The sequence below is a fragment of the Protopterus annectens genome, chromosome 7.part0, assembly GCF_019279795.1.
Source record: "Protopterus annectens isolate FY-2018-M chromosome 7.part0, PAN1.0, whole genome shotgun sequence".
NCBI classification, from domain to species: domain Eukaryota; kingdom Metazoa; phylum Chordata; order Ceratodontiformes; family Protopteridae; genus Protopterus; species Protopterus annectens.
In genome coordinates, this window is record NC_056739.1 from 459,917,257 (window position 1) to 459,944,170 (window position 26,914).

Here is a 26,914-nt window from a genome sequence, read left to right on the forward strand (position 1 = left end):
CCTTGACTGCCTTACTATCCTTTACTCAAAAGATTTCAGAAGCTAGGGACAACAACCTCCTCATCTCCTGTCTATTCTTTGATCTCTCTAAAACCTTTGACACTGTGTCTCATCCCATCTTTCTTAACAAACTCTCAGACCTAAACCTCTCTCCTTCTACTCTTGGCTGGTTCCAGTCCTACCTTACTGGCAGAAAATAAGCTGTTAGATGGCAGCAGGCTTTCTCACCCTTCCTTGCTGTTCAAACAGGAGTACCCAAGGCTCCATACTTGGACTGCTCCTTTTCAACATTTTTACCAACAACCTACATTCATCCTGCAGTCTCTTATCTGTAATCCAATATGCAGATGACTTTGCTCTCCTATCTATCTCCAATACTATTTCTGAACTACACTCACTAACACAGACTTACTTTATCTCTGTTGAAAAATGGCTCAGAAACAATCAATTAATCCTTAACCCTAAGAAAACTCAACTCCTTCTCTTCCTACCTCAGATACTCTCTCACCTTAAATCCAACTTTTCTCTTTCCTCCCTAGATGGCACCACTATCTCCCCTGCCTCACACCCCAAACTCTTTGGGGTAATAATTGATGACCAACTAAAATATGACTTGCACATACAACAGGCCATCAAAAAAAAACACACCAAAAACTTGGACTACTTTATAGGAACAAAAATTCCTCACTACTGCCACTAAATGTACTCTTGCGCAGGCATTTCTCTTACCCAGTCTTCTATATGCTTCCCCATCCTTGCCAATATCCAAACTACCTCAATGCAGAAACTCGAACAAATGTACAACAAAATTGCCACATTTATTCTAAACCAACCACTCTCTTCACATCACTGCCTCTCACTAAACAAACTCCAGTGGCTGGAATTTCCACACCTTCTCCTACAATCAGAACTCCACACTGCCTTTTCCGTACTCAATAACCACTCTGCCTGCCCTGCTTTTGCCTCCCATATTACTCCCTACTCTCTCCGGAGTGCTGATCAGCATCTTTTCTCAGTTTATAAACCCAAAAGGAATATTGGCAAACTACTTTACAAACACTCTGTCTCATTAAATTGGAACAAACTCCCTCTCCATATTAGATCCAACTTTTCCTGTCCCTGTTTTTTTTAAAAGGAGCTTAAATCCCACCTATTAAACTTTAAATTATGCTGTTGTATTGACCACACATAGTCTTAGTCTCTCCCACTGTATAACCTGTTGCATCTCCTAACTGTCTTTCTTTGTTAGTAATTTCTGCTTAAACTAATCTCCTAAACTCTCATCTCTACTACTATAGCCCTACTATAGCCCCCTCCCATTATCCACACTCTCCCTCCCACTTCCTATCAATGTCTATACATTGTCCTTCTTTTGAACAACAATTATCTTTTTGTTTTTACTCTCATATGTAGTAAATTTTAGTCCCCTACTATCAGTGCAACCCTTAATGCTCATAATTTTTTTTCTTTTGTTTTTCTCTTTATAATTAATTTCGCATTTGCAGTGTTGTTTTTAATAGTTTTTGTCCTGTATATTTATCTTTCCTTATGTTTGCCAGGGCTCTTTCCCTTGGGTCTCCACTGAAAATGGGTTGCTTACTATCAATGCAATGCAAATAGTTAATAACCTTTTCTTTTTTACAATTATTTTGTATTGTGATTGTTATTTAATATTTGTATATTGTCACTTTATTTTTACTTATGGTTGCTGGGGCTTTTCCTCTCAGGTCTCCACTGTAAATGGGTTTGTTTGTAAACTCAGCTGGACTAATCCGGTTAACAAATGTAAAATAAATTAAATAAATAAATAACTAATACATCAAGGCTGGTTCAGTCAGTATTTGTATTTAGTAAGTTTGTTTTAGATTCTGTAATTTCGAAGGTGGTTAAGGGTAGTAAGTAAGGTAGTACAAGGGGCAAACTGTTAGACCTAGTCACATACACCAACATGCTTATTTCATCCAGGTAAGCCTTGCTGACTTACAATGCACAAAATGAGTAATATTCTCATTTGTAGCAGTCACAAAATTGCCTTTGGAACCCGTTTTTGTACATTGCATTTCTCGGCATTTGTTTATAACATTCAAGCCAAGTTTAGCATATCTCATGCTATTTTAAACCTTGAACATGTACTTGAGGTGGGCAGGGTGTTATAATGTAAACTGTCACCCAAAACAAAAATGTTTATTCCCAAACTGCTCTATGGGGCAGAGACAATAATTTGTAGAGAGATTAAATTGCACCAAGGAATAAGAATGGAAGAGTTTTCTTTTTTACCACTTTATAGAGGAATTAAACATTTCTAGTGAGAATCTGAGATGATTGTCTAAAGATCTATAAAAATTATTTACCTTAGAAAATAAAAACAAATAAAAATATAAGTATGCTGCTACACTTTCAACAGATGACATTTTTCCATAAATCCAAACTTAGCTTGTCTTCTATCTTCCCATACAGTGCTGAGTCTTACTTTGAGATCCGCACATTTGATCCAGAAGGTCTCGTTTTCTATGGTGACACAAAAGATGGAGAGAACTCATTCATCTTGGCAATGAGAAATGGACACCTGGAAGTGCAGATTAATAATGATTTTTCTAAAGTCACAAAATCTGGTGGTCCAAAGATCAACGATGGAAAATGGCATAAGGTACAGAATAAAACTGGCTGACGTGGCACTCATACACATGTACTTTTGTATCTTTCGAGTAAAACAAAAGAACCAGCTAACACAGCACTGTATAAAACACTTGTTTAATCTAAAAAATAAAACCAGTAAAAAGTAGGTAACAGATGAGAACTTTCACACCAAATGTGCTTCATCAGATCATCAGATCTAAATACAAACTAACAAGCAGTGCTGCCATCATGCTTATAGATACTGCTAAATATCTTGAAAGTATGTATTTAATGCTAAATGATTCTGATAGTTATACTGAATGCCATAAAAGTGACATTGCTAACGTTATTTAGAATGTACATAATAGCATTCATGAACTGTTAATGGAAGGTGTAGTAATCAGAGATTTGCATGATTACTTTATGGTTGAATTTCCTACTATTCCAATACTGTATAGCCTTCCTAAGATTCATAAGTGTTTGAGTAACCCACCCATTGGACCCATTGTCTCGGGCCGTGAGTGGGTGACTGAACCTTTGTTGATCTACGTTGAAAAGCAGTTACACCCTGTTATTGATAAGACAAATACTGTACTCAGAGACATGAAGCACATTTTGATGCAGCTATTTGACTGGTCTTGCAGAAATAGTATGAATGATGTTACATTGGTTACCATGGATGTAGTATCCCTTTTTACTGTAATTCCTGAGGTAGGAATAAACTTTGTTAGGCTGTTTTTGTCTAAGAACTCTGATTATTCCACAGGTCAGATACATTTGATATGTTCATTGCCTGACATTTTACTTAGTAATAATATTTTCATGTTTCATGACAGCTATTACCATCAGAAGGTCAGGGTGGCCATGGGCACCATGTGTGCAGACAGCTATGGTAACATGGTGCTCACATACTGGGAGTCCCTATATGTTCTAGACAGACGTAACTTCTTTTTCCCGTACATCTCACATTATGTATGTTTTGTGGATGATGTGTTCTTTGCATAGACTGGCCAGTAGAGACCCTGAATCAGTTTGTAGACTATTTATATCAGACCACTGATTTTTTAAAGTTCACATTTAAGCATTCTCAAACTTTGATAGATTTTCTAGATGTTTGTGTCTTGAATGCCCCTGATGATTTTGATACTAAGTTCTATAGTAAACCATGCAAGAAAGTTAACACACTGCACTACCAGAGTATGCATCCCAAATATATAAAGCGTAATATGCTGAAAGGGCCATTTTACAGACATACAAGACTGAATAGAAATGATGACAATATGCTTTCCTCTTTTGATACCCTGAGTGAGGACTTTCGCTCTGAATATGAGATAGGGATGGCGCGTCATGAGATTCTGTCACATAGAAATTATTCGGCTAGACCCTATTTTTCTAACTATAGTGTTGGCACTGTGGTAAGACAGAATAATAACAGAAATTATTTTAGAATGTGTGTTACCTATTCAAATGGCATTCAACCTATCTGTGACATGATTAGGAAGCACTGAAATATTTTGGCTACTGATGCCTTGGTGAAGTTCCACACTTTTACTATAGGAATAATAGTTCCATTAAGAAACTGCTGTGCTGCAAACCACTACTTAGCAACAGGCCCTGTATTTTGGTTAGAAAAGGACACATCCATGCAGATTATGTAACATGTGTAAGTACATTCAAACTGATGATACCTTTTTACATTCTGCTACTGGGCGTACTTTTAAGTTCAATTTCTTTGCCGACTTTACTAGTAGCAACCTGGTCTATTTGGCTGTTTGTGATCAATGTGGATGTTATTATGCTGGTAAGATGAATCGAATGTTGAAGAATCGTATCAGGGAACACTTATATGATATAAGCAGATGTGACAGTAAGAATGCTTTATATAAGCATGTTTGTAAAACTGGTATTGAACACTCTTTTAAATTTTTAGTTTTGGAATTACTGAATGTAGGAGCCAGAGAAGGTGATATTAAAACAAAAACAGAATGCTTAGAAGTTAAAAGGATGTTAATTTTACAATCTGACAAAGGATTAAATGAGCATACACCTTTAAAACCCTTGCTGAGGTACGGGGCTTGACCAGTTGACTTTGAACTTTCCTGAATGTATTTAAGCACTGCTTGTTAGTCTGTTTTTAGATCTGATGAAGCACATTTGGTGTGAAGGGGCTCATCTGTTATATACCTTTCACTGTTTTTATTGTTTAGATTAAACGAGTGTTTTATACAGCGCTGTGTTAGCTGGTTCTTTTGTTTCACTTGCTCCTTTTTTTACCTCTTTATTTACCTGCTCAGTTTGATTCTGTTTCCTGGTCCCACTTTTTTATTTATGGTTTACAAAAGAATGATAAAGTAACAAAGCATTTTGCCCTTAATGCTGTCCTTAAAGGAAATTATACATTACAAGGTACATATCTGGGTGCCTTTATGTCTCCTGAAAGCATTACATTCCTTTATTGTATAATATAAAGTGGCAGATTATATTAGTTATAGAGTTCTGAACACGTTTCTAGAGGAGAAAAAAAGAAACAGTTCAGTCTTCCATAACTTGTTTACCAAAATGTTTGTTTGTTGATTTTGCCACAATGAAACTGATTTTTGGCAAGTTTTACCATATCCACTATATTAGAGGGGTCAATTGTGTGGTGCACTATTCCCCCTTAACATTATATACCCAACCAGAGGAGGAATGACCTTAGAAATGGTATACCATGTTAATGTGGAGGGGAGATTCCCGCTCACCCAGAAGCCTCAGGCAGTTTTCACCTCCCACACACTAATGTGGTGTATCTGGTGTGTTGGGTGTTCATAGGTTCATAGGTAGGTAAGGGCCTAAGTAAGCCTAGCCAACAAGGTTCTCTGGCTTACACCACCCAAGAAAGTTATTTTCCTGTGCCCCTGTCGAGCACAGCCACCAAAGTGATCCCTGGGGTGTATTTCCTATTTCCCATCCACTCATCAAGATTTTTCTTGAAGAGTGCTAATGAGGAACATTGCTTGACATAGATGGGTAGCTTGTTCCAGAGTATGGGAAGTCTCTGGGACAGGAATCTATCCCTCTTGCATGTCCTGTTTATTGTGGTGACAAGGTTCATGTCCCTAGAGCATGAAGCTCGGAGGGATTGGGATTTCTTTAGGTGTAGCATGTCCAGCAGCTCTGGGTTTGACATAGCTTTATATGTTAGGCAGAGATCACTTCAGAGTAGGCGATATGCTATGGAGTAAAGCTGGAGTTTTTTGAGACGGTCAGTGTAGGGCATCTGTTTAAGGCCAGTAATCCTCTTTGTGAGGTACTTCTGTGGCCTTTCCAGCTGCTGCAGATGTCTTGTGAGGTACATTCCAAAAGGGGCGTTGTACTCTATAATGGGTCTACTGAGTGTCGAGTAGAGGGGAACAATAACCGCTTTTTTTCCTAGATGAGAACCCTTTTGTTATGAGGTGTGCCACATAGAAGGATTTCCTGACTACCATGGTGATGTGATTATCAAAGGAGAGACTACTGTTCACTTGGGTCCCCAGGTCTGTTATCACACATTCAACTTTAAGTAGACTGACGCTTATATGGTAGTTCATGGGTACAAAGTTTTTACCAAAGGGGATGACAATTTACTTTTTGGCATTGAGCTTGAGGCCATGGCTCTGACACCAGGCATCTGTCTCAGTGAGGCCTTTCTGTAGGATGTCCACATCATTTGGGGACTCAACTATGGTTCATAGTTTGCAGTCATCTGCAAACTTTGTTAGTCAAAAACCTTCTGTGTTAGCCTGTATTTCAGAGAAGTAGATACCAAACAGGAAAGTCTCAGGAATGAACCCTGTGGTACTCCACTTGTCACTGGTTTGAAGACAGATTTGGAGTCTGCAACTTATACAGTGTGGGTTCTGTCAGTGAGCCAAGTGGCAACCCATCTTGTGACGTAGGGATTTATACCTAGTTTAGTGAGTTTAGCTATAATTCCAGAATGGGGGATGTGTCAAAAGCCTTGGCGAGGTCACAATAGGCTGTGTGAACCACCTTATCCTTGTCTACAGCTTTGGTGACTGCCTCAAAGAAGTCGATCAGGTTCAGGAGGCATGATCTGCCTTTCACAAACTAGAACTGGGTGGGGTCCAGAGTTTGGAGTTTACCAATGTTTTTGTTTATGAGTTCCATGATGATACGTTCCATGGCCTTACAGACCAGGCTCGTCAGGCTCTTCAGGCTAATAGGGCGGTAGTTCCCGGGATTGGTGGTGGCTCCCCCTTTGTGGAGTCGGATAACTGTTGCTGTGTGCCATTCAGTGGGCACAAAGCCTGATGTGAGACTATGATTGAACATGGTGCTTAGCTGGAGAGCCAGTTCATTCTGAAGTTTGTTTAAAATGCAACCTGGGATTTTGTCTGGTCCCATGGATGCTGTGTTTTTGGCTTTAGAGAGTGCAGCTTTTACCTGCGTAGTTGTGATTACAGGGACTCTGCATTCTTCCTGTATAGATATGGGCCCTTTAGGGGGTAAGAGGGGGGTAAAGTTATCACTGAACCTATCTGCCAGGACGTTGGCAATATCAGTTTGTTCTGTAATTTTCATGCTGTTGTGCAGTAACTCAGAACAGATCAGGGTGTTGCCATTGAGATTCTTGACATAGCTATAGAATGCTTTGTGGTTGTCCCTAGAATCAGTGGCAATTTTATTTTCATAGCTAGCTTTGGAGGATCTTATAAGGGATCTCAGCTTCTTACTGAGGCTGACCAGGGAACTCCTCCACTCATGGGATTTTACTCTCTTTTGCAACAGTTTCTTCCTTCTGTTATAGAGTTTGTTTATGGCAGGGGACCACCAGATTGGCTTCCTTTTTTTGGAGGATAGCTTCTTGGTTCTGTTTGGGATAGCACAATCCATGCACTTGTGTAAGTGCTCATAGAGTGCATCTGTGTAGGATTCAGCAGTCATAACTGTATTGTCCATCTCCATGGGTGTCATGAAGTTTGCCACTTCTGTCTTAAGAAGCATGAAGTTGGCTTTGGAGAAATTTTTTACCGTGATTTCCTTAATGGGGGGTAGGGGTGGGATGTGGATATTTAGGGTGATTAGCTTATGGTCAGATCTGACCAACGAGGAGTTGACTTCAGGTGTGGAACATCAGTCACTCATGCTGGTAATGACTAGGTCTAGGATATTGTTGCCCCAGTGGGGGTGTGGATAGGTTCATCCAGGGCATTGGAATTTATGAATTCCAGAAAGCATTGAGCGAAGGAGTTGGTACATGAGTAGTTTTCCCAGTTAATGATGGGGTAGTTGAAATTGACCATTATTAGGGTGTTTGGTTGACCCTAATATTTTCCAGTATATTAAGAAAAGAGGAGTGGGAATCCTGGGGCATGGTTGGGGATCTATAGCAAGCTGCAATTTGGATTGCAGTTTTGCCCTGAGTTAGTTGCACTTGGATAACCTTGGATGCATTATGCTGAGCAACTAGCCTGGAGGTGTAGATATCCGTAATGAATATGGACACACCTCTGCCTTTAGTATTCCGGTCCAGGTTAGGTGGCCGAAAAGTGTGGTGTGAGTTATAGCCTGGTAATGCAGGGGTGCTCACTGCAGCCTTGAACCAGGTCTCAGTCACTGCACAGATATCAATGTTCTCCATTTTAAGGAGTGCCTCGAGGGAGTGCATTTTGAGATTTAGACTTCTAACACTGAGAAGCATTACCCTCAGTTTTTGCTTGCCTGTTCCTGTTATGGTGGTGAATTTATCATTTGAACCTTGCCTAAAAAAGGCACTATATGGGCAGCAAGACCCTTAGCCAGTATCCAGAATCCCATGGGTGACAGGTGCAGGCCATCTCTAGCAAAGCATCATGGTCTGTCGACCATATCGTCCCAGGCAGACAGATACTGGATCCCCATAGAATGACACTAGAAGCTTAGCCAATTGTTGAAGTCAATCATTTTGTCCTTGTACTGCGGTATCATTCTGGGCAATGGCAGGATGCTACTCAGGGCAAGAGTCATACCTGCCTGGGGTACAAGATCAGAAAGCTCTTCCATGTCTCTTTTCATGTAGTCCAGGGAGGCACATCTCAGGTCATTCACACCAACACAGACAATGGCAGAGTCATATTTGTACTTGTTGTGGAGTGACCTGAGTACGTGGGGTATGTGGTTGATCCTGGCACCCGACAGGCAGCTGACAGTAACCTTCTCCTTGTTTAGCCTGGTGAGTGGGACTTCAGTGTGCCTGACTACAGAGTCACCTATGACTAGTGTGTTGGGTACGTTGTTTTGTCTTATGGGCTGTGGTTGAGTGGCACACTGAGTATGTGGGCTATGTGTCATTTGGGTTGTATTGGGGGGTGGAGGTTGCTTACATTTCTGCTTTGGAGGACTCTGTTGCTTGAGCAGATTATTATTGAGAGCCTCCATGAATATTTTTTGTTTCTATGTGTAGATCTTGGTGGTGTAGGTTTAGTGGGACTATGAGAAGAGTGTGGTGTGGTACAAGTGTTTACCTTCTCCTCTTGACTGTCAAGTTCACTCTTGGTTGGAGAGAGCTTTACCTCCAGTTTGGCTAGATAAGTGCATCTCTCACAGGTTGAGGTGTTGGGTGGTAGCAGGAGAGGGTTGTCTGTGTACATGAGGCAATTGCTACATTGCCCCAAGATGCCCAGACTCATCAGATAGACAGGAGAGAACAATGGGAGCTCACCCTTGGACATGCCTGAATAAAAAAACTACTTTCCTCTAGACAAGTGAGGAAAGTGAGTATAAGAGCTGTTTTTCTTTAAGCAAGTGAGGAAAGTAAGTACAAAAACTGTTTTCCTCTAGGTAAAGAGGAATGTTGAGTGCTAAAGTAATTTGTAGCTTATTTTGTGCTAACAACAAGTTCTGAACAAGTCCTGAGCACGAGTAAGCAAATTCAAGTGCTAAAACTAAGAATCTGTACCTGGATCTTGTGGTAGATAGGCTACCTTGTGCTTCCCACTCCCACTAATAAGCTAGAAGGCTTCCCTCCAACACAGAAAGGCTTGGGGGACTCAGAAGCTTACAAGCAGTCCTAGGTACAGCAAATCTGTATCTGGACTAGACTAGTTACAGGAAAGGTGGGAAACAAGTGCAAATGCGGGCTTTTAAACCAGAAAGTTGAAAGAGCTGGAAAAACTGCCCAAACGGCCAATAAACTACAATTTCTAGGCCAGAAACCACTCTTGTGGTAGATAGGCTACCCAGTACTTACCACTCCCACTGATAAGCTAGAAGGCTTCCCTCCAACACAGAAAGGCTTGGGGGCTCAGAAGCTTATAAACAGTCCTGGATACACAAATCTGTATCTGGACTAGACTAGTTACAGGAAAGGTGAGAAACAAGTGTAAACACAGGTTTTTAAACCAGAAAGTTGAAAGAGATGGAAAAACTGCCCAGACAGCCAATAAACTACAAATTGTGGGTGAGAAACCACTCTTGTGGTAGATAGGCTACCTAGTGCTTACCACTCCCACTGATAAGCTAGAAGGCTTCCCTCCAACACAGAAAGGCTTTGGGGGCTCTGAAGCTTACAAACAGTCCTGGTTACAGCAAATCTGTATCTGGACTAGACTAATTACAGAAAATGCAGAAAACAAGCTTAGCCATTTTTTTTTTGGAAAGTGGAAAGGGAGAAAGGAGAAATAGAAGATAATTCAAAGTTAAGGATCTAAGTTGCTTGCCCTTCACAAATGTTCTCTCTGTATTAGGTTGAGTGAACTAGTGACACTAGACAGGAATAGAATTGGGACAGAGCTGAACAGATGAGACTGGTAGGAGTGTCTGAAGTCAAAATATGATCTCACTGTACTCGGTTGAGTGAGCAAATGAGATAGACCCAGGAGGAGTGTTCAAACACAAATTTACAGGAGGGGGCAATTCCAAAGCCACCAATATTAATACCAAAACAAGAAAAGGGACAGCAGGCGGGAAACTAATTGCTGAGATAGACAGAAACCACAGTATTCTATGAAACAATTAAATAGAAAAATAAATAACTACAGAGAGACACAGACACAATATTCAATGAAACAATTAAACTGACAGAAAAATGAAATGCTGTACAATCTTTAACACTGCAAGTTTGTACTTAACTCAGCTAGTAATGCAGTTGATTGTAGGTATGTAGCAGAAGCCAAACAACTCAGGTATTGAGCAGTAATAAATTCAAAGATAAATGACTCCCTTATAAATACAGAGAAACCCTAAAGGCTAAGAGTTTAACACTGAATATCAATGAAGTGAAACACAATAGCCCCCACTAATTGCAAAGACAGAGAGAGAGAGACCACAGTATTCTATGAAACAATTAAATAGAAAAATAAATAACTACAGAGAGACACAGACACAATATTCAATGAAACAATTAGACGGAAAAATGAAATGCAGTACAATCTTTAACACTGCAAGTTTGTACTTAACTCAGCTAGTGATGCAGTTGATTGTAGGTATGTAGCAGAAGCCAAACAACTCAGGTATTGAGCAGTAATAAATTCAAAGACATGAGACTCACTTATAAATACAGAGAAACTCCCTAGGCTAAGAATTTAACACTGAATATCAACGAAGTGAAACACAATAGCTCCCACTAATTGCAGACACAGAGAGAGACGGCAGTATTCTATGAAACAATTAAATGGAAAAATAAATAACTACAGAGAGATACAGACACAATATTCAATGAAACAAATAGAAAAATGAAATGCAGTACAATCTTTAACACTGGAAGTTTGTACTTAACTCAGCTAGTAATGCAGTTGATTGTAGGTATGTAGCAGAAGTCAAACAACTCAGGTATTGAGCAGTAATAAATTCAAAGATATGTGACTCACTTATAAATTCAGAGAAACCCTCTAGGCTAAGAGTTTAACACTGAATATCAATGAAGTGAAACACAATAGCCTCCACTAATTGCAGAGACAATGGACCACAGTATTCCATGTAACAATTAAATAGAAAAATAAATAACTACAGAGAGACACAGACACAATACTCAATGAAACAATTAAATAGACAGAAAAATGAAATGCAGTACAATCTGTAACACTGCAAGTTTGTGACTTATAAATATAGAGAAATCCTCTAGGCTAAGAGTTTAACACTGAATATAAATGAAGTGAAACACAATAGCCCCTACTAATTGCAGAGACAGAGAGAGACCACAGTATTCTATGAAACAATTATATGGAAAAATAAATAACTACAGAGCGACACAGACACAATATTCAATGAAACAATTAAATATACGGAAAAATGAAATGCAGTAAAATCTTTAACACTGCAAGTTTGTACTTAACTCAGCTAGTAATGCAGTTGATTGTAGGTATGTAGCAGAAGTCAAACAACTCAGGTATTGAGCAGTAATAAATTCAAAGATATATGACTCACTTATAAATTCAGAGAAACCCTGTAGGCTAAGAGTTTAACACTGAATATCAACGAAGTGAAACACAATAGCCCCCACTAATTGCAGACACAGAGAGAGACCACAGTATTCTATGAAACAATTAAATAGAAAAATAAATAACTACAGAGAGAGAGACAGACACAATATTCAATAAGACAATTAAATAGACAGAAAAATGAAATGCAGTACAATCTTTAACACTGCAAGTTTGTATTTAACTCGGCTAGTAATGCAGTTGATTGTAGGTATTTAGCAGAAGCCAAACAACTCAGGTATTGAGCAGTAACAAATTCAAAGATATGTGACTCACTCATAAATACAGAGAAACCCACTAGGCTAACAACTTAACACTGAATATCAATGAAGTGAAACACAATAGCCCCCACTAATTGTAGACTTAGAGAGACCACAGTTTTCTATGAAACATTTAAATAGAAAAACAAATAACTACAGAGAGACACAGACACAATATTCAATGAAACAATTCAATAGACAGAAAAATGAAACACAGTACAATCTTTAACACTGCAAGTTTGTACTTAACTCAGCTAGTAATGCATTTGATTGTAGGTATGTAGCAGAAGCCAAACAACTCAGGTATTCAGCAGTATGCTTGGTCTGTTTTAATTTCAGTATGTGTTTGGATATGTTTGTACCTAGTAAATTCTATGGTTGCTCTATTTCAGATGCACTGTAATGTCATTCAAATGTTAAGTGTCTAGATATTGTAGTGGATTTGCAGAAAATGAACATGTTACCATCTGTAACGAATCATTAAATAAACTCTTTCTTCCAATAATACTTCTAGACACATTGTTATGAGTTTATAATAAATTTAAAAACTTAAGAATTTATGGGGAGGGTGGGTCAGCCACTGTGACAAAGTCTGATCTACCTAAATGAGCACAATAATGACTTGGAGCTCAAAGAAAAAGAAGAAAAAACACAGTTTATTCAGTAACCTTCAACCACCTCACAAAGCTCTGCAAACCAAGACAAGAATTGACAAGTGCCCCAAAACAAGAAGTGGCAAGTGCCCCAAAACAGACAAGACCAGAAGAGACTAGGACCTACCAGATCTATAAAGGAAAGCATAGTAAATGCAAATGGACAAACAATAAGCATATGATGAACAGGGTCATTGTCCTTACTGTGAATCAGACAAAACATTTAAGAAACAGAAGTGTCTATTTGTCCACCAGCACTCAGTATGGCCAAGGACTGAATGAATGGCACAATGGGCAGCAGTTGTATATGCCATTCATGGCACATTGCAGTGGGTATCTCTGTACATTGACAATGTGAAATATGCATATACCTACAAGCACAAAGAGCTGTGGAAGCTTAGGAAGGGGATTTTCAGTATTATGGGGCTGGACTGTACTGCAAGCTGTGTGCCTATGTAATAGAGAGTACTGGATGTGCTGTAGGAGAGAGTTTCTTTACTAAAATGGTACAAATAATTGTAGATTACCTGCCTACTTAGAGAGGTAGGGTTTCAACAATGAAATGGTCCATGGCATTGCAGTCTGTGTACCTATGTAATAGAAAGGACTAGAACATATCTTTGTGTTAATAAATATGAGACACAGGCCTCATGATGATCTAGAATTACTGCATTGATATCACTTTGTTCAGAGAGAAGTATGCAAGCAGGACTACAGTGTGATGCTGCATCTCAGAACCTTATCCTGGTGCTGTCCTACTGCACATGACAGGTAGGACTATGATGGAAGAACACTGAAGGGACTCTTATGGAGCAGGGGTGGAGGGCTACACATGTATACTATCTTTTTACTTCAGGGCAGTACTGTATACCCCTAGAGAAGTAGTATACAAGGCATCCTGGGAAGTTATACTACTATGGCGAAAATTTGCAACAATGCAACACTGTGTGTCCTGCACCAGGTATTTGACTGGACAGTTTCATTATAAACAGCTAATTTATTGACAATGCTAGAGTCAGAGCTGATTCATTGACAATGCCTCAGCAATCATTTCCTTTCTAAGGCGTGAGTCAGTAAATGTTTGTTAGAAACCTTCTTAAATGTGTTCTTCATTCCTGCATAGTGAGAACAGCAGCTCATGTCCCACCTTCACTGACAGTGCTTTCACAACATCCTCTCATCTAAGAGCGTAATCAGTAAATATGTTTTGCTTACTGATTGTGTGCTAATTGTATATTACAAAGGGGATGCATCATACATAATCACCTATAATAATTTGCCAATTTAGACAGCTTACTTATTAACAGGACACAGCATATAAAAACAAAAGCATTTTGAAAAGAATGTAGATAAATAAGAAAAAAGTATAAAGTAATGTTAACAAGAATGCTGTAAAAATATTATCACAGTCTCCCAAATTTTGGACGTATATGAACATTAATGTTAAAATTACTGCTATAAAAATGCTGCTTCATTAACTAAATTTAAATAGCAAATGACTTTAGTAATTATACTGAACCTATGGTTATTATATCAACATCTTCTAATGCCCCTGTTAATGACAGTGATACTTAATACCAATGTAGGTTAGCATGGCTCCTTCTTTTACCTCACCATGTGAGCACAGCCAAAAGGCCACAGTCATCCACTACATCAGAGGTAAATGCTGGAGAGTTTAATAGTAAGGTAGGGTTAGGGGGTATATGTGTGAGCGTGTCTGCCTGGAAGATAGTGGTAGGGGAGTTAAGAGGTAAATTAGGACTGAGTGTGTGTGTGTGTGTGTGTGTGTGTGTGTGTGTGTGTGTGTGTGTGTGTGTGTATGAATAGATGTGTAATTTTGAGTGTGACTGGAAGAGGAGGGGACTTTTTTTGTGTATGTGTGTGTGTTTGTGTGTGGGGGGGGTTGGGAGGGGGTGTAATACCAACATACACCCATAGACTAATGAGCAGAGTCTGCAACATTGGGTGGGGAGAACAGCTAGCCATTAGGGAAAACTCTTATGCATATCAGGGAGTTAGGAGATTGGGGAGAACACTAGACACCGGGGACAGTCAATATGATCTACCTTAAAGGCACATCTTTAATAAGAAGGTGCGGGGAACCACTAGACAACTGGGTTAAGTAGCATGCTGTAAAACACACAAAATAGACTTCAAACTCTGCAACTTCCCACTTCCTGCAAAGGATATTAGTCCTCAATGCCACCATAAAACACAAGGGACTGATTTTATGTAAATAAATGTAAATAAAAAAGTATGGAGGAGGGAAAAGGGATTCAAGCTGTGCACTTCAAACTGTGCACTCTGGACACAAGGCAACCATACATTAGCCCACTACACTCACCAAGTTAGTTAGATAAACAGGGTTTGTTTAATATATATTGGGATCTCTGTCATTATGTAATGCTTACAACATGTCTTGATGTATGAGGGAGAAGAAGAAGGACATGAAAAGTTAGTCACACCTTTCAACCTCATAGGATAACAGAGTTTGCCCCAGCATGCACTTATTGAAGGATGTGAAGGGTTATTCTCAAATGTCTGGCATTAAGGATTGACTGTAATCATCCATCAATCACCAGGGTGGAGAAAATAAGACATTGTGGATGTTCTGACAAAAGGGACAGGTATATGGGGCTCTTTATGAATCCCCAGGCATGTCAGCAGCAATTTTTTTGTGGTTTACTTTTATATCTGTTTTTGTTTTAACATTTCTTTTAACTTTATGTGAGCAGCCTGGAGTGGAATAAAGTCAATTTATACAGAATGTGAACTCAGTTCTGTTTAATTCTGAAACTTATTTACAAGAAATTCAAAATCACAGTGGGAACAAAAAGTTATGTTAGGTATAAGTCAGTTTATAAAACTGCACCCAAATATGCTCCCTTCTATCCCACCCACTGGTGCAGCCAGTTATACTCCCTAAGCCTTTCTTTCCTCTAGCATGCTGGGTACTGGAACACTTAACACTAATGACAAGGATACACCCTCCTCCTCTTCTGTCATTTCTCTGCCACCTCTGTGGCTTAGTTTCCTACCACCGCAACTAGATACTTTTATAAGATGGTGGTTCATGTGTGTTTATCACATCTATCATTGCCCCTTGGTGACCTTAGTCATTTTCTCACTAGTTTTAATAACTTTAAGCTTAAAACTCACCAAAACCTTCTTTCCTGTCCCTACACTGGCTGTCATCCCCTTCCTTCCCTAGCCCATGTAATTACCATTCTTATGGACAACCTTTCCTGTACTGTTCCACCATCTCCAGGGCTGTTCACTGTCTGTGCTTGTTGCCTTCCTGTGTGCTGTTCCTGATCTCTTTACCATCTTTTTTCTCCTTTCTGTCCCTTCTCTCTCTCTTTCTCTCTCACTCTGTCTTCAGCTGTAGCCGAAAGCCCCTTCCTATGCATGTCCCTCCATGCATTTTGACTACTATACAGCCACTCCTCTGTCCTCCTGTATCATTGTCATTGCAGTCAGTACCACTTCTTCCAGATTAGAAAAAAAAATGACAGACTTATAACTTGGTTTCCTTCTCCTTGTCCTGTCTTCAATGGCTCCCTCTTCACCTTAGCTTGTACTGGTTTACAGTATGAACAGTATTGACAATATCTTTTCCTTCCTCTTGCCTTCTGCCTTTTGTCCTCTCATACACTTTACAATCCATCCCATCTTCTGTCTTCCTGTTACCTCTTCATCTTCAGGCCTGATCTGCATTTATAAATTGTTCATGTGAGTAGCCAGTCAAACTTTATCTCTAGCTGTCATTTTCCAGCCTCTGCTGCCAAAGCTTCCACATTTTCCTACAGAATGCCACTCACTATACTGATGCAAGTGACTGGCCGAAATCCTAAGGTTCTAAGCACTTTACCCATGTCTGTCCACAATGCAAGCAACCTTTCTAAAGTGTTATCCCTGACCTACTTAGCAAATTCTAGGCAACAGACAAGTTTGTTAATAATTAATTACTTGTCTACTAATGTTAATTATTAGTTAAAATTATGTTAAAAAAAACTAACCAAAGGATAACAAAATTTATTCATCAGTAATTCTCACTATGCTCTCCAAATTTGTGGGACTTTTAAAAGCAAACAAGCCATTCACACTTAATTATGTGCAGACACCTGGTATGCGCACACTAGGTTCATAGGTGTTTACTAGACTAATGATCACAAGGGCCTTTTTAAGCCTATCCATGCATTCCAAATCTCTGACAAGTTCTGATACCTTGATATGTATAAGCATGGGCCTGGGAGATGAGCCATTTACACCTTACCTGTGTCCATTAGAGACATAAGTGCCAAACCAGGGATGAATTTCTGGTTTCCCATCCAATTGTCCAAGTTGCTCTTGAATTGGGTTAGGGAGAAACTCTGCTTCACATGGATAAGGAGCCTGTTCCATAGATGTGGTAGTCTCTGGGATACATACTGATCTCTCCAGCAGGTCCTATGTATATCACAGGACAGGTTTAGGTCTTTAGCATGGATAATTCTGGTGTTGTTTGTTTTGTGGATATACAGGAAGCCCATCAGAGTGGGGTCTGACAATGCCCTGTATGCCAGGCATAGAACTCCCCCAAAAGCCTGTAGGCCATAGAATATAGGGATAGGGCCTTGAGGTGGTCTGCATAGGACATTTTACTGAAACCCTGTATTATTTGAGTGAGAAAGCTCTGTGGTCATTCCAGTTGTTGGATATGCCTGGTTAGGTACATACCAAAGGGGGCATTGTACTCAATGATAGGTCTGATGAATGCCAAATACAATGGAATAATGACTTCCTTGGACTTAGATGCCATACCTTTGTTTATAAGTTGTGCAACATAGAATGATTTCCTCACCGCTGTAGATACATGATGGCCAAAGGCTAGATTACTAGCTATGTGTGTACCTAAGTCCTTGACTACTGGGCAGCTCTAAGGTGTGTGTTGTCAATATGATATTTACCAGGGATGGATGACTTCCCAAAGGATACTATTATGCATTTCTTGGCATTTAATTTTAGTCCACGACTGACACCAGTTGTTTGTCTGTGTCAGCCCCCTCCTGGAGAACATTTGTGTCAGTGTGAGATTCAATGACAGCTCCTAATTTACAATCATCTGCAAATTTAGTCAGCCAGAGACCACTGACATTGGCCTTGACTTCTGAGAAGTAAATGCCAAAAAGAACCGGTCTAAGGACTGATCCATAAGGGACTCCACTTGTGACTGACCTCTTTGTAGAGGTGGACTCCCCAGTTCAAACTTCCTGGGTCCTGTCTGTGAGCCAGTTTGCTATCCACTGGGTGACATATGGGTTTGTACCTAACCTCTTGAGTTTGTCAACAATGCCCGAGTGGGTATTGTGTCAAATGCCTTTACTAGGTGAAGGTAGGCAATGTGAGCAATTTTGCTCCCATCCATTGCTTTGGTCCATCAGGTTGAGTAGGCATGATCTGCCCTTGACAAAACCAAACTGGGTTGGGTCCAGGGTTTGGAGGTTTATATATCTCTACTGATCATCTCCATGATAATTCTTTCCATGGCTTTACATATAAGACTAGTGAGACTTATGGGTCTGTAGTTTCCAGGGTCTGTGGATGGCCCACTTCTGTAGAGAGGGATGTCTGTTGCCTTTCTCCATTCATGAGGCACAAAACCTGTTTGGAGGCTACAGTTATATAGTAATTCCAGAGGCCCAGATATGTCATGTTTCATGCTATTTAGAAGGCATCCCAGGATATTATCTGGACCCATTGATGCAGTGTTCTTGGTCTTAGAGAGAGCATTAAGGACCTGTTCCCTAGTGATAGTAGGGGGAGTTATATCTGATGATATTTCCTGAGGGAAGGTTGAGGGGGAGAGAGGGGCAAAGTTGGAGCTGAATTTATCATCCAAGAGGTTTGCTAGGTCTTCTGGCTCAGTATAGGTGTCTCCATTTACAATGAGCTCTGCACACAATTGTGTATTGCCTTTGAGGATGTGGACATAGTTAAAGAATGCTTTGTGGTTGTCCTTGGCCTGGGAAGCCAAACTTACCTCAAATCTGGCTTTTGCAGACTTTATTTGTCCTTTGAGTTGTTTATTTGATGAGAGTGCTTTTATCCTGCTGGGTGCTGCACCTCCTAATTTTTGCCATGATTTTCTTCCTGTAGTTATACAGCCTATTAATTTTGTGATTCCACCAATGTGGCTTGATATTTTCAGTTAGTTCTGTACTTATTCCTGGTGGGTGCAGCTGCCTCTATGCTGCTATTAACGTGCTTGTACAGGGTTTGTGTGAACAGTTCTACATAGGCAGCAGTCTTCTCAGGGTTTATGGGGGCACACACACACACACACACACACACACACACACACACACACACACACACACACACACACACACACACACACACACACACACAAACAGTTTAATTGTCTTATATCAGAAACTAAATGAGCCTGATTTTTTTTCAAAATTTTTTAACAGGCTGCAATACAAAAAATGCAAAATAAATATAATTCAAACCAACAAATACCTAACAACATAATTCTATTACAAGAAGAAAGTACTGCATTGATAGCACTTACTATAGATAAACTGTTATTTTTTGTTTCCATTACTTCAACATGTCTCATATTATATGGTACCATTCTTCCAACCATGTTTATAGCCATTTTACTAAGCAGAAAAGCACAACTGGGTTACTTTGCTTGAAAACAAGTAAATGAAAGATTAAAGTCTCTAAGAGTCCTTAAATGCAACCATATTTTCACCAAAAAAATATTTTCTTCTTGCTTAATATACAATTGCATTGCTGTGAAAAAAGTAGCATCCTCAAAAGACCAACACATTGTTAAGAAGGAAATACTTTCTTGTTTCACCTCCGTGTAAAGACAGTCTGGTTAAGGTAAGCAAGTACAGAAATTAGTTAACAAATGAAAAGTCAAGACATGATGCAAAAAGGAGTAGAGTTTGGATAAAACATTGGATTCATGTCATTTCACCGGTGTCAGTCTTTGCAAGTGCTGTTACAATGAATCAAAATCTCTAACAGACAGATAGACATACAGAGATTAGATACAGCTGAGGATATAGACAGCTAGATACACACACACACACACACACACACACACACACACACACACACACACACACACACACACACACGCACACACACACACACAAAAACCCCTTTTCCAAGAATTAAAGCTAATGTAATATGTTTTACATTTCCAAATGTTGTACATTAACTATAAATCAGAAATTAAATTTACAGTCTACATCTCTAAATCTCCATAAAATCAATTATTCTGTCAGCACCAGAAAGAGAGTTACAAACCAGCAGCTACATCAACAAACGAAAAGAAACAAGTTCTTAATAGGTGACTAATTCATTAGTCAAACTAAACATAAATGAATATGCTCAAAACATTGTCAAATGTTGTACACTAAGGTCTGTATTCATAGTCACTTGTGTAAATGAGATAGGGGTATTCCTGATGCTTACAAATGAGCATAACAAAAGCGTAATTCATAGAGGCCATTTACGCTAATGCAAAAAGCCTTAAAATAATGAGATGCAAATGAGAAATGTTGTAAAATGTAGTATGCTAATGAGGCAGTTTTGCAATTCATAGTCTGACATCCCTGCAGTACACGCATCTGTTGTTAACAGCGATACTTCATCTTTGATATTGGAGCTACAATCCATGAACTTGTTTGCCCAAGCATGCTCAGGCATTTCCCTGGCACACAAATGAATTATTTCATGCAGCAACCTCTTCATTAGTTTGTATTAAGTATGCACAAGGACTAAGATGACACAATAAATTGCTTTGCCCAGTAATCACTTCGGCAGTCTGACCATGTATGCATAGGCACTTCCTTGACACACACATTAATTATTTCCATCAGCAAACCCTTCAATAACATTTCCTAGTATGCACAAGCCTCAAAATGAAACATTCATCCAAGTGACCCCTTCAGCAACATGCTCTAGTATGCAAAAGCACCAAAAATGAAACATTTACCCAAGCAACCCATTCTTTAATATGTCCTGGTATGCACAAGCGCTAAAATGAAACATTTCCCCAAGTGACCCCTTCAGTAAAATGTCTAGATATTAACAAGCATCAAAATGAAATGTTTACCCAAGCAACATCTTCAGTAAAAATGTCCAGGTATGCAGAAGCACCAACTAATCTACCCTCGCATCTCCACATTCTCCTTGAAAACTGCTGCTTACTGGCATAAATTCAGGGTTATTTACAAATGTTCTATGCAAATGAGCTCATTATGAATTCATGTCTATGAATCAAACTCATGTGCATATGTATAAAGCCCCTTAGCAGAGTAGTAGCTGTCCCCCTAGCACTTATGCATTAATCATGTTACACTTTTGAGATGGGGGCCATGTTCATAAAAAGTCCTCCACATTTCAGTGGTCATCCTGAAATTCATAGAGGATTCTATTGTATGGTACACAGATACCTGTCTGACCAGGATGGACAAGGAGAAGATAACGGTTAGTTGCCTATCTGGAGCTAGGATCTGCAGTATCATGCATGCACTCAAGTCACTGAACCACAGGTACCAATATGATTCTATCATAGTCCATGTGGGTGTAAATGAGGTATGCCTCACTGGACTATATGAAAAAAGACATTATGGATCTCTCTGAATATGTGTCATAGACAGGTATGCGCCTTGCATTGAGCAGCATTCTACCTTCACAAAGGATGATGCTACAGTATGAACAGAAAATGATTGATTTTAACAATTGGTTTAGTTTCTGGTGCTATTCCAGTGGAAACCAATATCTATTGGACTTCCTAGCTTCTATTGGACTTCCTAGCTAAAATCTAGCTCTGTTCTTGCTCAATACCAGGATAAGCTATATCCCTAAATATGAACTTATACCTTTTCATTCCTTAGATGTCATTACTCTTTGTTCTTCACTTACTTCCTTACTGCTATCTAATTCTCTTCCCTGACTTTCTCTCTAAATATACCAGAAGCCTGTTTTTTTTCTCACTTTATATTGCAATTCCCATTTGTATTAGAATAACTTACCTGTAATTGCTCTACAAAGTATCTAAAATTTGTCCCCATATTAAATGATTGTCATATACCTTGTATCAGTTCTTAACCATTATCTTATATTGTGTCCAATATATTATTATGTAAACTGCAGATGTTTTCATTTTATTTTTGAAGCTTGTAAAATTATTGTTCTTAAAATGTTTTGTAATAATTACCCAGTTGGACTTTCACAGAAATCAACTGTCAATCAATAAATAAATAAATAAATCAGCATGGGAGGACAGTGTTGATAAACCACTTTGCTTTGCCATAGATGATCTGTACCTGTCCTCCCTGGGTTTTTAGATATTGGCTAAAATATTCTCCAACCCTTAGAGCCTTTTAGGCAATGTCAAAATGACAAAACTACCAACAAAGCAAAAAAAAAAAAAAAAAAAAAAAAACTCAAAGCCATGTTAAAGTGTTACTGCTCAGTGCTAAGAGCCCAGATAACAAACCCTACAAACTCTCCTCACCTTGAAGAATGTAGACATCTGTGCTGTTACTGAGACTTTGTTTGAAGCCACAGAAAGTACTCCATCAGTGGAAGGCTACAGTGCCTTCCAAACATTTAAACCAACTGCAACACAGCCAGCGGCTAAAGGTGGAGGTGTCTTGATCTATGTTAGTAGCAAATACAAATCTAGGTTGGTTAAATAGGATGATGCCTTGGAGTTCATCCACTTCCAAGTCTCCATAGACAAGGTTTTCTACCATGTCCTGGCCAGCTACAGGTCACTCTCTATGACTCATGAAGCTCACAACTCTTACCTAGACCTACTAAAGGCGCTCACCATCCAATCAAATACCCTATTCATGGAAGACTTTAACTACCCCTCTATAGACTGTGAAATGTACACTGTCTCTAAGTCAGAGGCATAATGTTTCCTGGAATTTATCAACACAAGTACCTTTGGCCAGGTAGTGTACTCTCCAACTAGAAGATCAAACATATTGAACCTATTAGTCAACAACATGGGAAAGTGTTGCACCCCCTTCCACATGTGATATTCTTAATGGTGAAGTCGGACCACAAAGCTTTCTCCCTTGAAATAAAAAGAAACCCGGAAAACCCAACTAAACCTGTAGCAGTTAGGAACTATTCTAAAGCAAACTACATTCTATTAAGCATCAGTTTGTCAAAAATCATGGCTCCTCCAAACATTGAGAACACAGCTACCTGTGCAGAATTATTTACATAAGCCCTGTACAAACATGTAAGCAGCAGCACTGAGGTCACTGTACCAGCCAGAAGTAAACCCAGATTTAACACCAAAAACAAACTATGCTGGTGGAATCCTTACCTTAATGGGCTATATAACAAAATAAAAAAGTCATAGGCAGAATCATAAAGAACAACTCTCTAAAGACAAAAGCTCTCTAGATTCAACTAAACAAGAAATGAAGGGATCTAATGACATCCAACAAGGCCAATTATGAGGTCAGGAAAGCCTCTCAGGCTAAGGGCAATCACAAGGCCTTCTTCAGCTATGTCAGCAATCTTAATGATAATACTCAGCAGTGGACAGAACTGATGGTACATGGCACAACCTTCACTGACCAGGGTGAAGTAGCAAATCTAATGGCTGATAAATTTTGCTCCAGCTTCACTCCTGACTGCCCCCAACTACCCCCTGTGAAATCCTTTCTAGTATATTGCCCCCAGCTATCAGCAAGGAGCAGGTCCTGGAGGTGCTCACTAAGGCCAAAAATACTGCTTCAATGGGCCCAGACAATATCCCTGGTTGTCTCCTAGATAGCCTAAAACATGACCTAGCAGGACCACCTGAGGTATTCTTCAACTAAAGCCTTAAAACAATTTACATGCCAGATGAATGAAGGGCTGTAATGGTCATCCCTCTTCATAAGGGTGGACCATCAAATGACCCCAAAAACTATAGACCTATCAGTCTGACAAGTCTAATACACAAAGCCATAGAAAAAATTATCATGAAAATGATCAGCAAGGACACTGGCAACCTACAGACACTGGACACGTCCATTTGGCTTTGTTAAGGGAAGGTCTTGCCTACTTAACCTGCTAGACTTCTTCAAGAGGGTCTCCATGGCTATGGGTGATGGGGAAAATGGAGCATACTGCCTATCTTGACCTGGCCAAGTAGTTCAATACAATAACCCACTCATGTATTGTTGACAAACTCTCAAAAATAGGCATAAATCCCTACATAACTCACTGTATTGTCAGCTGGCTCACAGATAGTACCCAAGAAGTCAGGATCAGTGAGACCACCTCCACCAACAGACCATCACCAGTGAACTATCTTAGGGCTTCCTGTTGGGCCTGCTCCTGTTTGGCATCTACTTCTCAGAAGTCAAGGTTAATTTGACTGCAAAATGGGAGCTATCATAGATTCCACCCAAAAATACTAATATCCTACAAGAGGGTCTAATACAAACAAATGACTGGCACAAAAGCCACAGATTAAAACTCAGTGCAAAGAAATGCATTATAGTGCCCTTTAGGAAATCATTCACCCAAACTAATTACTTCATCTATAAAATATTCCTAAGGGTTTACCTTATATTTAGGGTTCTGGGAACATATGTAGACAGTAATCTGGCATTTGACTAACACACATAGCCAAGATACTAAGAAAATCATTCTATGTTGTCCAACTTATGATCAAGGGCATGGCATCCAGGTCCAAGGAAGTAATAATACCACACTACTTAACCTTTATCAGACCCATCATTGAGTACAATGCCCCCTTTTGCATGTACCTAACCAGGTACTTTTAACAGCTGGAACACCCTCAAAGCTTCCTCACCAGGAGAATCCAGGGTATGAATATCCTGTCCTACACAGGTCACTTTAAGATTTTATCTCTATACTCAGTCTCCTATAGGTTACTGAGAGACAATCTATCCCTAGCATATAAGGCATCCTCAGTTCCAGCTCTGTTGGATCTTTTGCACATCCATAAGACAAACTGAACCAGAAACACTAGATCCAAGGACCTAAACTTTGTCTGTGACATCAACAGAACCTGTTGGAGGTACAATGCATGTCTCAAAGGATCCCATGCTATGGAATAAGCTCCCCATCTATGTGAAGAAGAGTTCATTCCTGACCCTATTCAAAAGAAACCTTTACCATTGGATGGGAAATCACATATTCACCCCCAGTCTGGCCCTCATGTCGCTGACGGACAGAGGTCAACAGTAAGTAAATTAATTCCCAACTAACATACCCTCCCCACATAATCATTATTTACCTCTTTACTAACATACCCCACCATATAGGTGTCTAAGGAACTCTGGAACAAAACTGAGTTGGGTTGCATGGCTAGGTTTATAAAAACCCTAGTGGTCATTAGCCTAGTAAAAACTTATGAACCTATGAATCTATGATTAGTAACAATGAGGAATACCTCATCATTGACTAATTTGAATATCTCTGAATTACATGGTGTTACCACTAGTGCTAATTAATGCTTTCTTGTGGTAATCACCACTGGCAGCCCATGCATCATGATGGCAGAGGTACCCCCCCTTGTTCACTCTCCCAAACACATTCAAACACAAGCACACACGCACACACACACACACACACACACACACACACACACACACACACACACACACACACACACACACACACACACACACACACACACACACACACACGGATGCACACACACACACACGCACAGACACACACACACACACACACACACACACACACACACACACACACACGCACGCACGCACACACACACACACACACACACACACACACACACACACACACACACACACACACACACATATCTCTCAACTGTCCTTGATTTTTATAGAATATCCCTGATTTTGCTTCTAATACAGGTACTGTCCCATGAAAAAAAAGATGATTACAGTTGATCAGTTCTGCAGACATTACAGTTTCATACTTCTGATTACTCAGAAAATGCTTTGTGATGCAAAAAACTTGTTATTCTATTAACTTTTTACATTACTTATAGTAATATTTAAAAAGTGTCCCTGGTGAAATATGTTCCCCCGTTATTACAAGTTTTGCATATTACTCTTGGGGAGTTGAGAGGTATGGCAGCCACCCCTTCACATACCCACACACTCACAGCTTAAGAGAAACATCCCTCCCACATGATTGCACACCTGAACACACTCAGTCATACACACACAGACACACACACACACACACACACACACACACACACACACACACACACACACACACACACACACACACACACACACACACACACACACACACTCACTCACACCCCTCGTCACCACTACTTTTCCACAGGCACTTAACTAATTTTACCTTTTAAAATGAATAACCCATTGACTACAGTGGATAGAAAACAGAGGTATTCCAGAAAGCCTTAGTCAGGTCTAGTATCCCATCTGTGACCCAGAGGGTGACAGGGCTAACAAGACACAGAGTACAAAGGATTAGTCCAGATAAAATCACTTTAGCTAGCAGATCTAGAATATTCAATCTATATGATTATTCAATTAAATAGGTAGATGGATGAGTGTTCTGAACGAGAACACTCATCCATCTACCTACTTAACTGATAAACTGCTTGAAACTTCAACAAGGTGTCTTTATTCCTCCCACAGGGAGGACATCAGAAGCAGAGTCTTCTAGATATGTTGGCTAAAGTGATCTATCATTATTAATCCTTTGTACTCTATTTCATTAACTACAGTGGGGGAATACAACATTTCAGCAATGTTTTCTAATGTCTAAAAGTGCTAATTTACACTGCCAACTGATTCTCTGAATGGCTCAGCTGTGTAACTATCCTAAGTTGAGTCATTTCTGGAGTAAAGTACATGGCTAATTAGCATGTATAGGCTGCTTCCCTGGAATAACTCATTAGTACAGCTGCAGACAGCCCACT

General features: G+C 39.6%; 1 protein-coding gene across 2 annotated transcripts in view; it reads left to right on the forward strand.

Moving 5' to 3' along the window:
- The window catches only part of SHBG (sex hormone binding globulin), a 373,889-nt gene that overhangs the window by 158,505 nt on the left and 188,470 nt on the right, over window positions 1–26,914 (forward strand). For both annotated transcript variants that reach the window (XM_044077040.1, XM_044077039.1), the window contains exon 3: window positions 2,458–2,647. In XM_044077040.1, coding sequence (XP_043932975.1) covers window positions 2,458–2,647 — 190 coding nt within the window. The remainder of the gene's footprint in view (window positions 1–2,457; window positions 2,648–26,914) is intronic.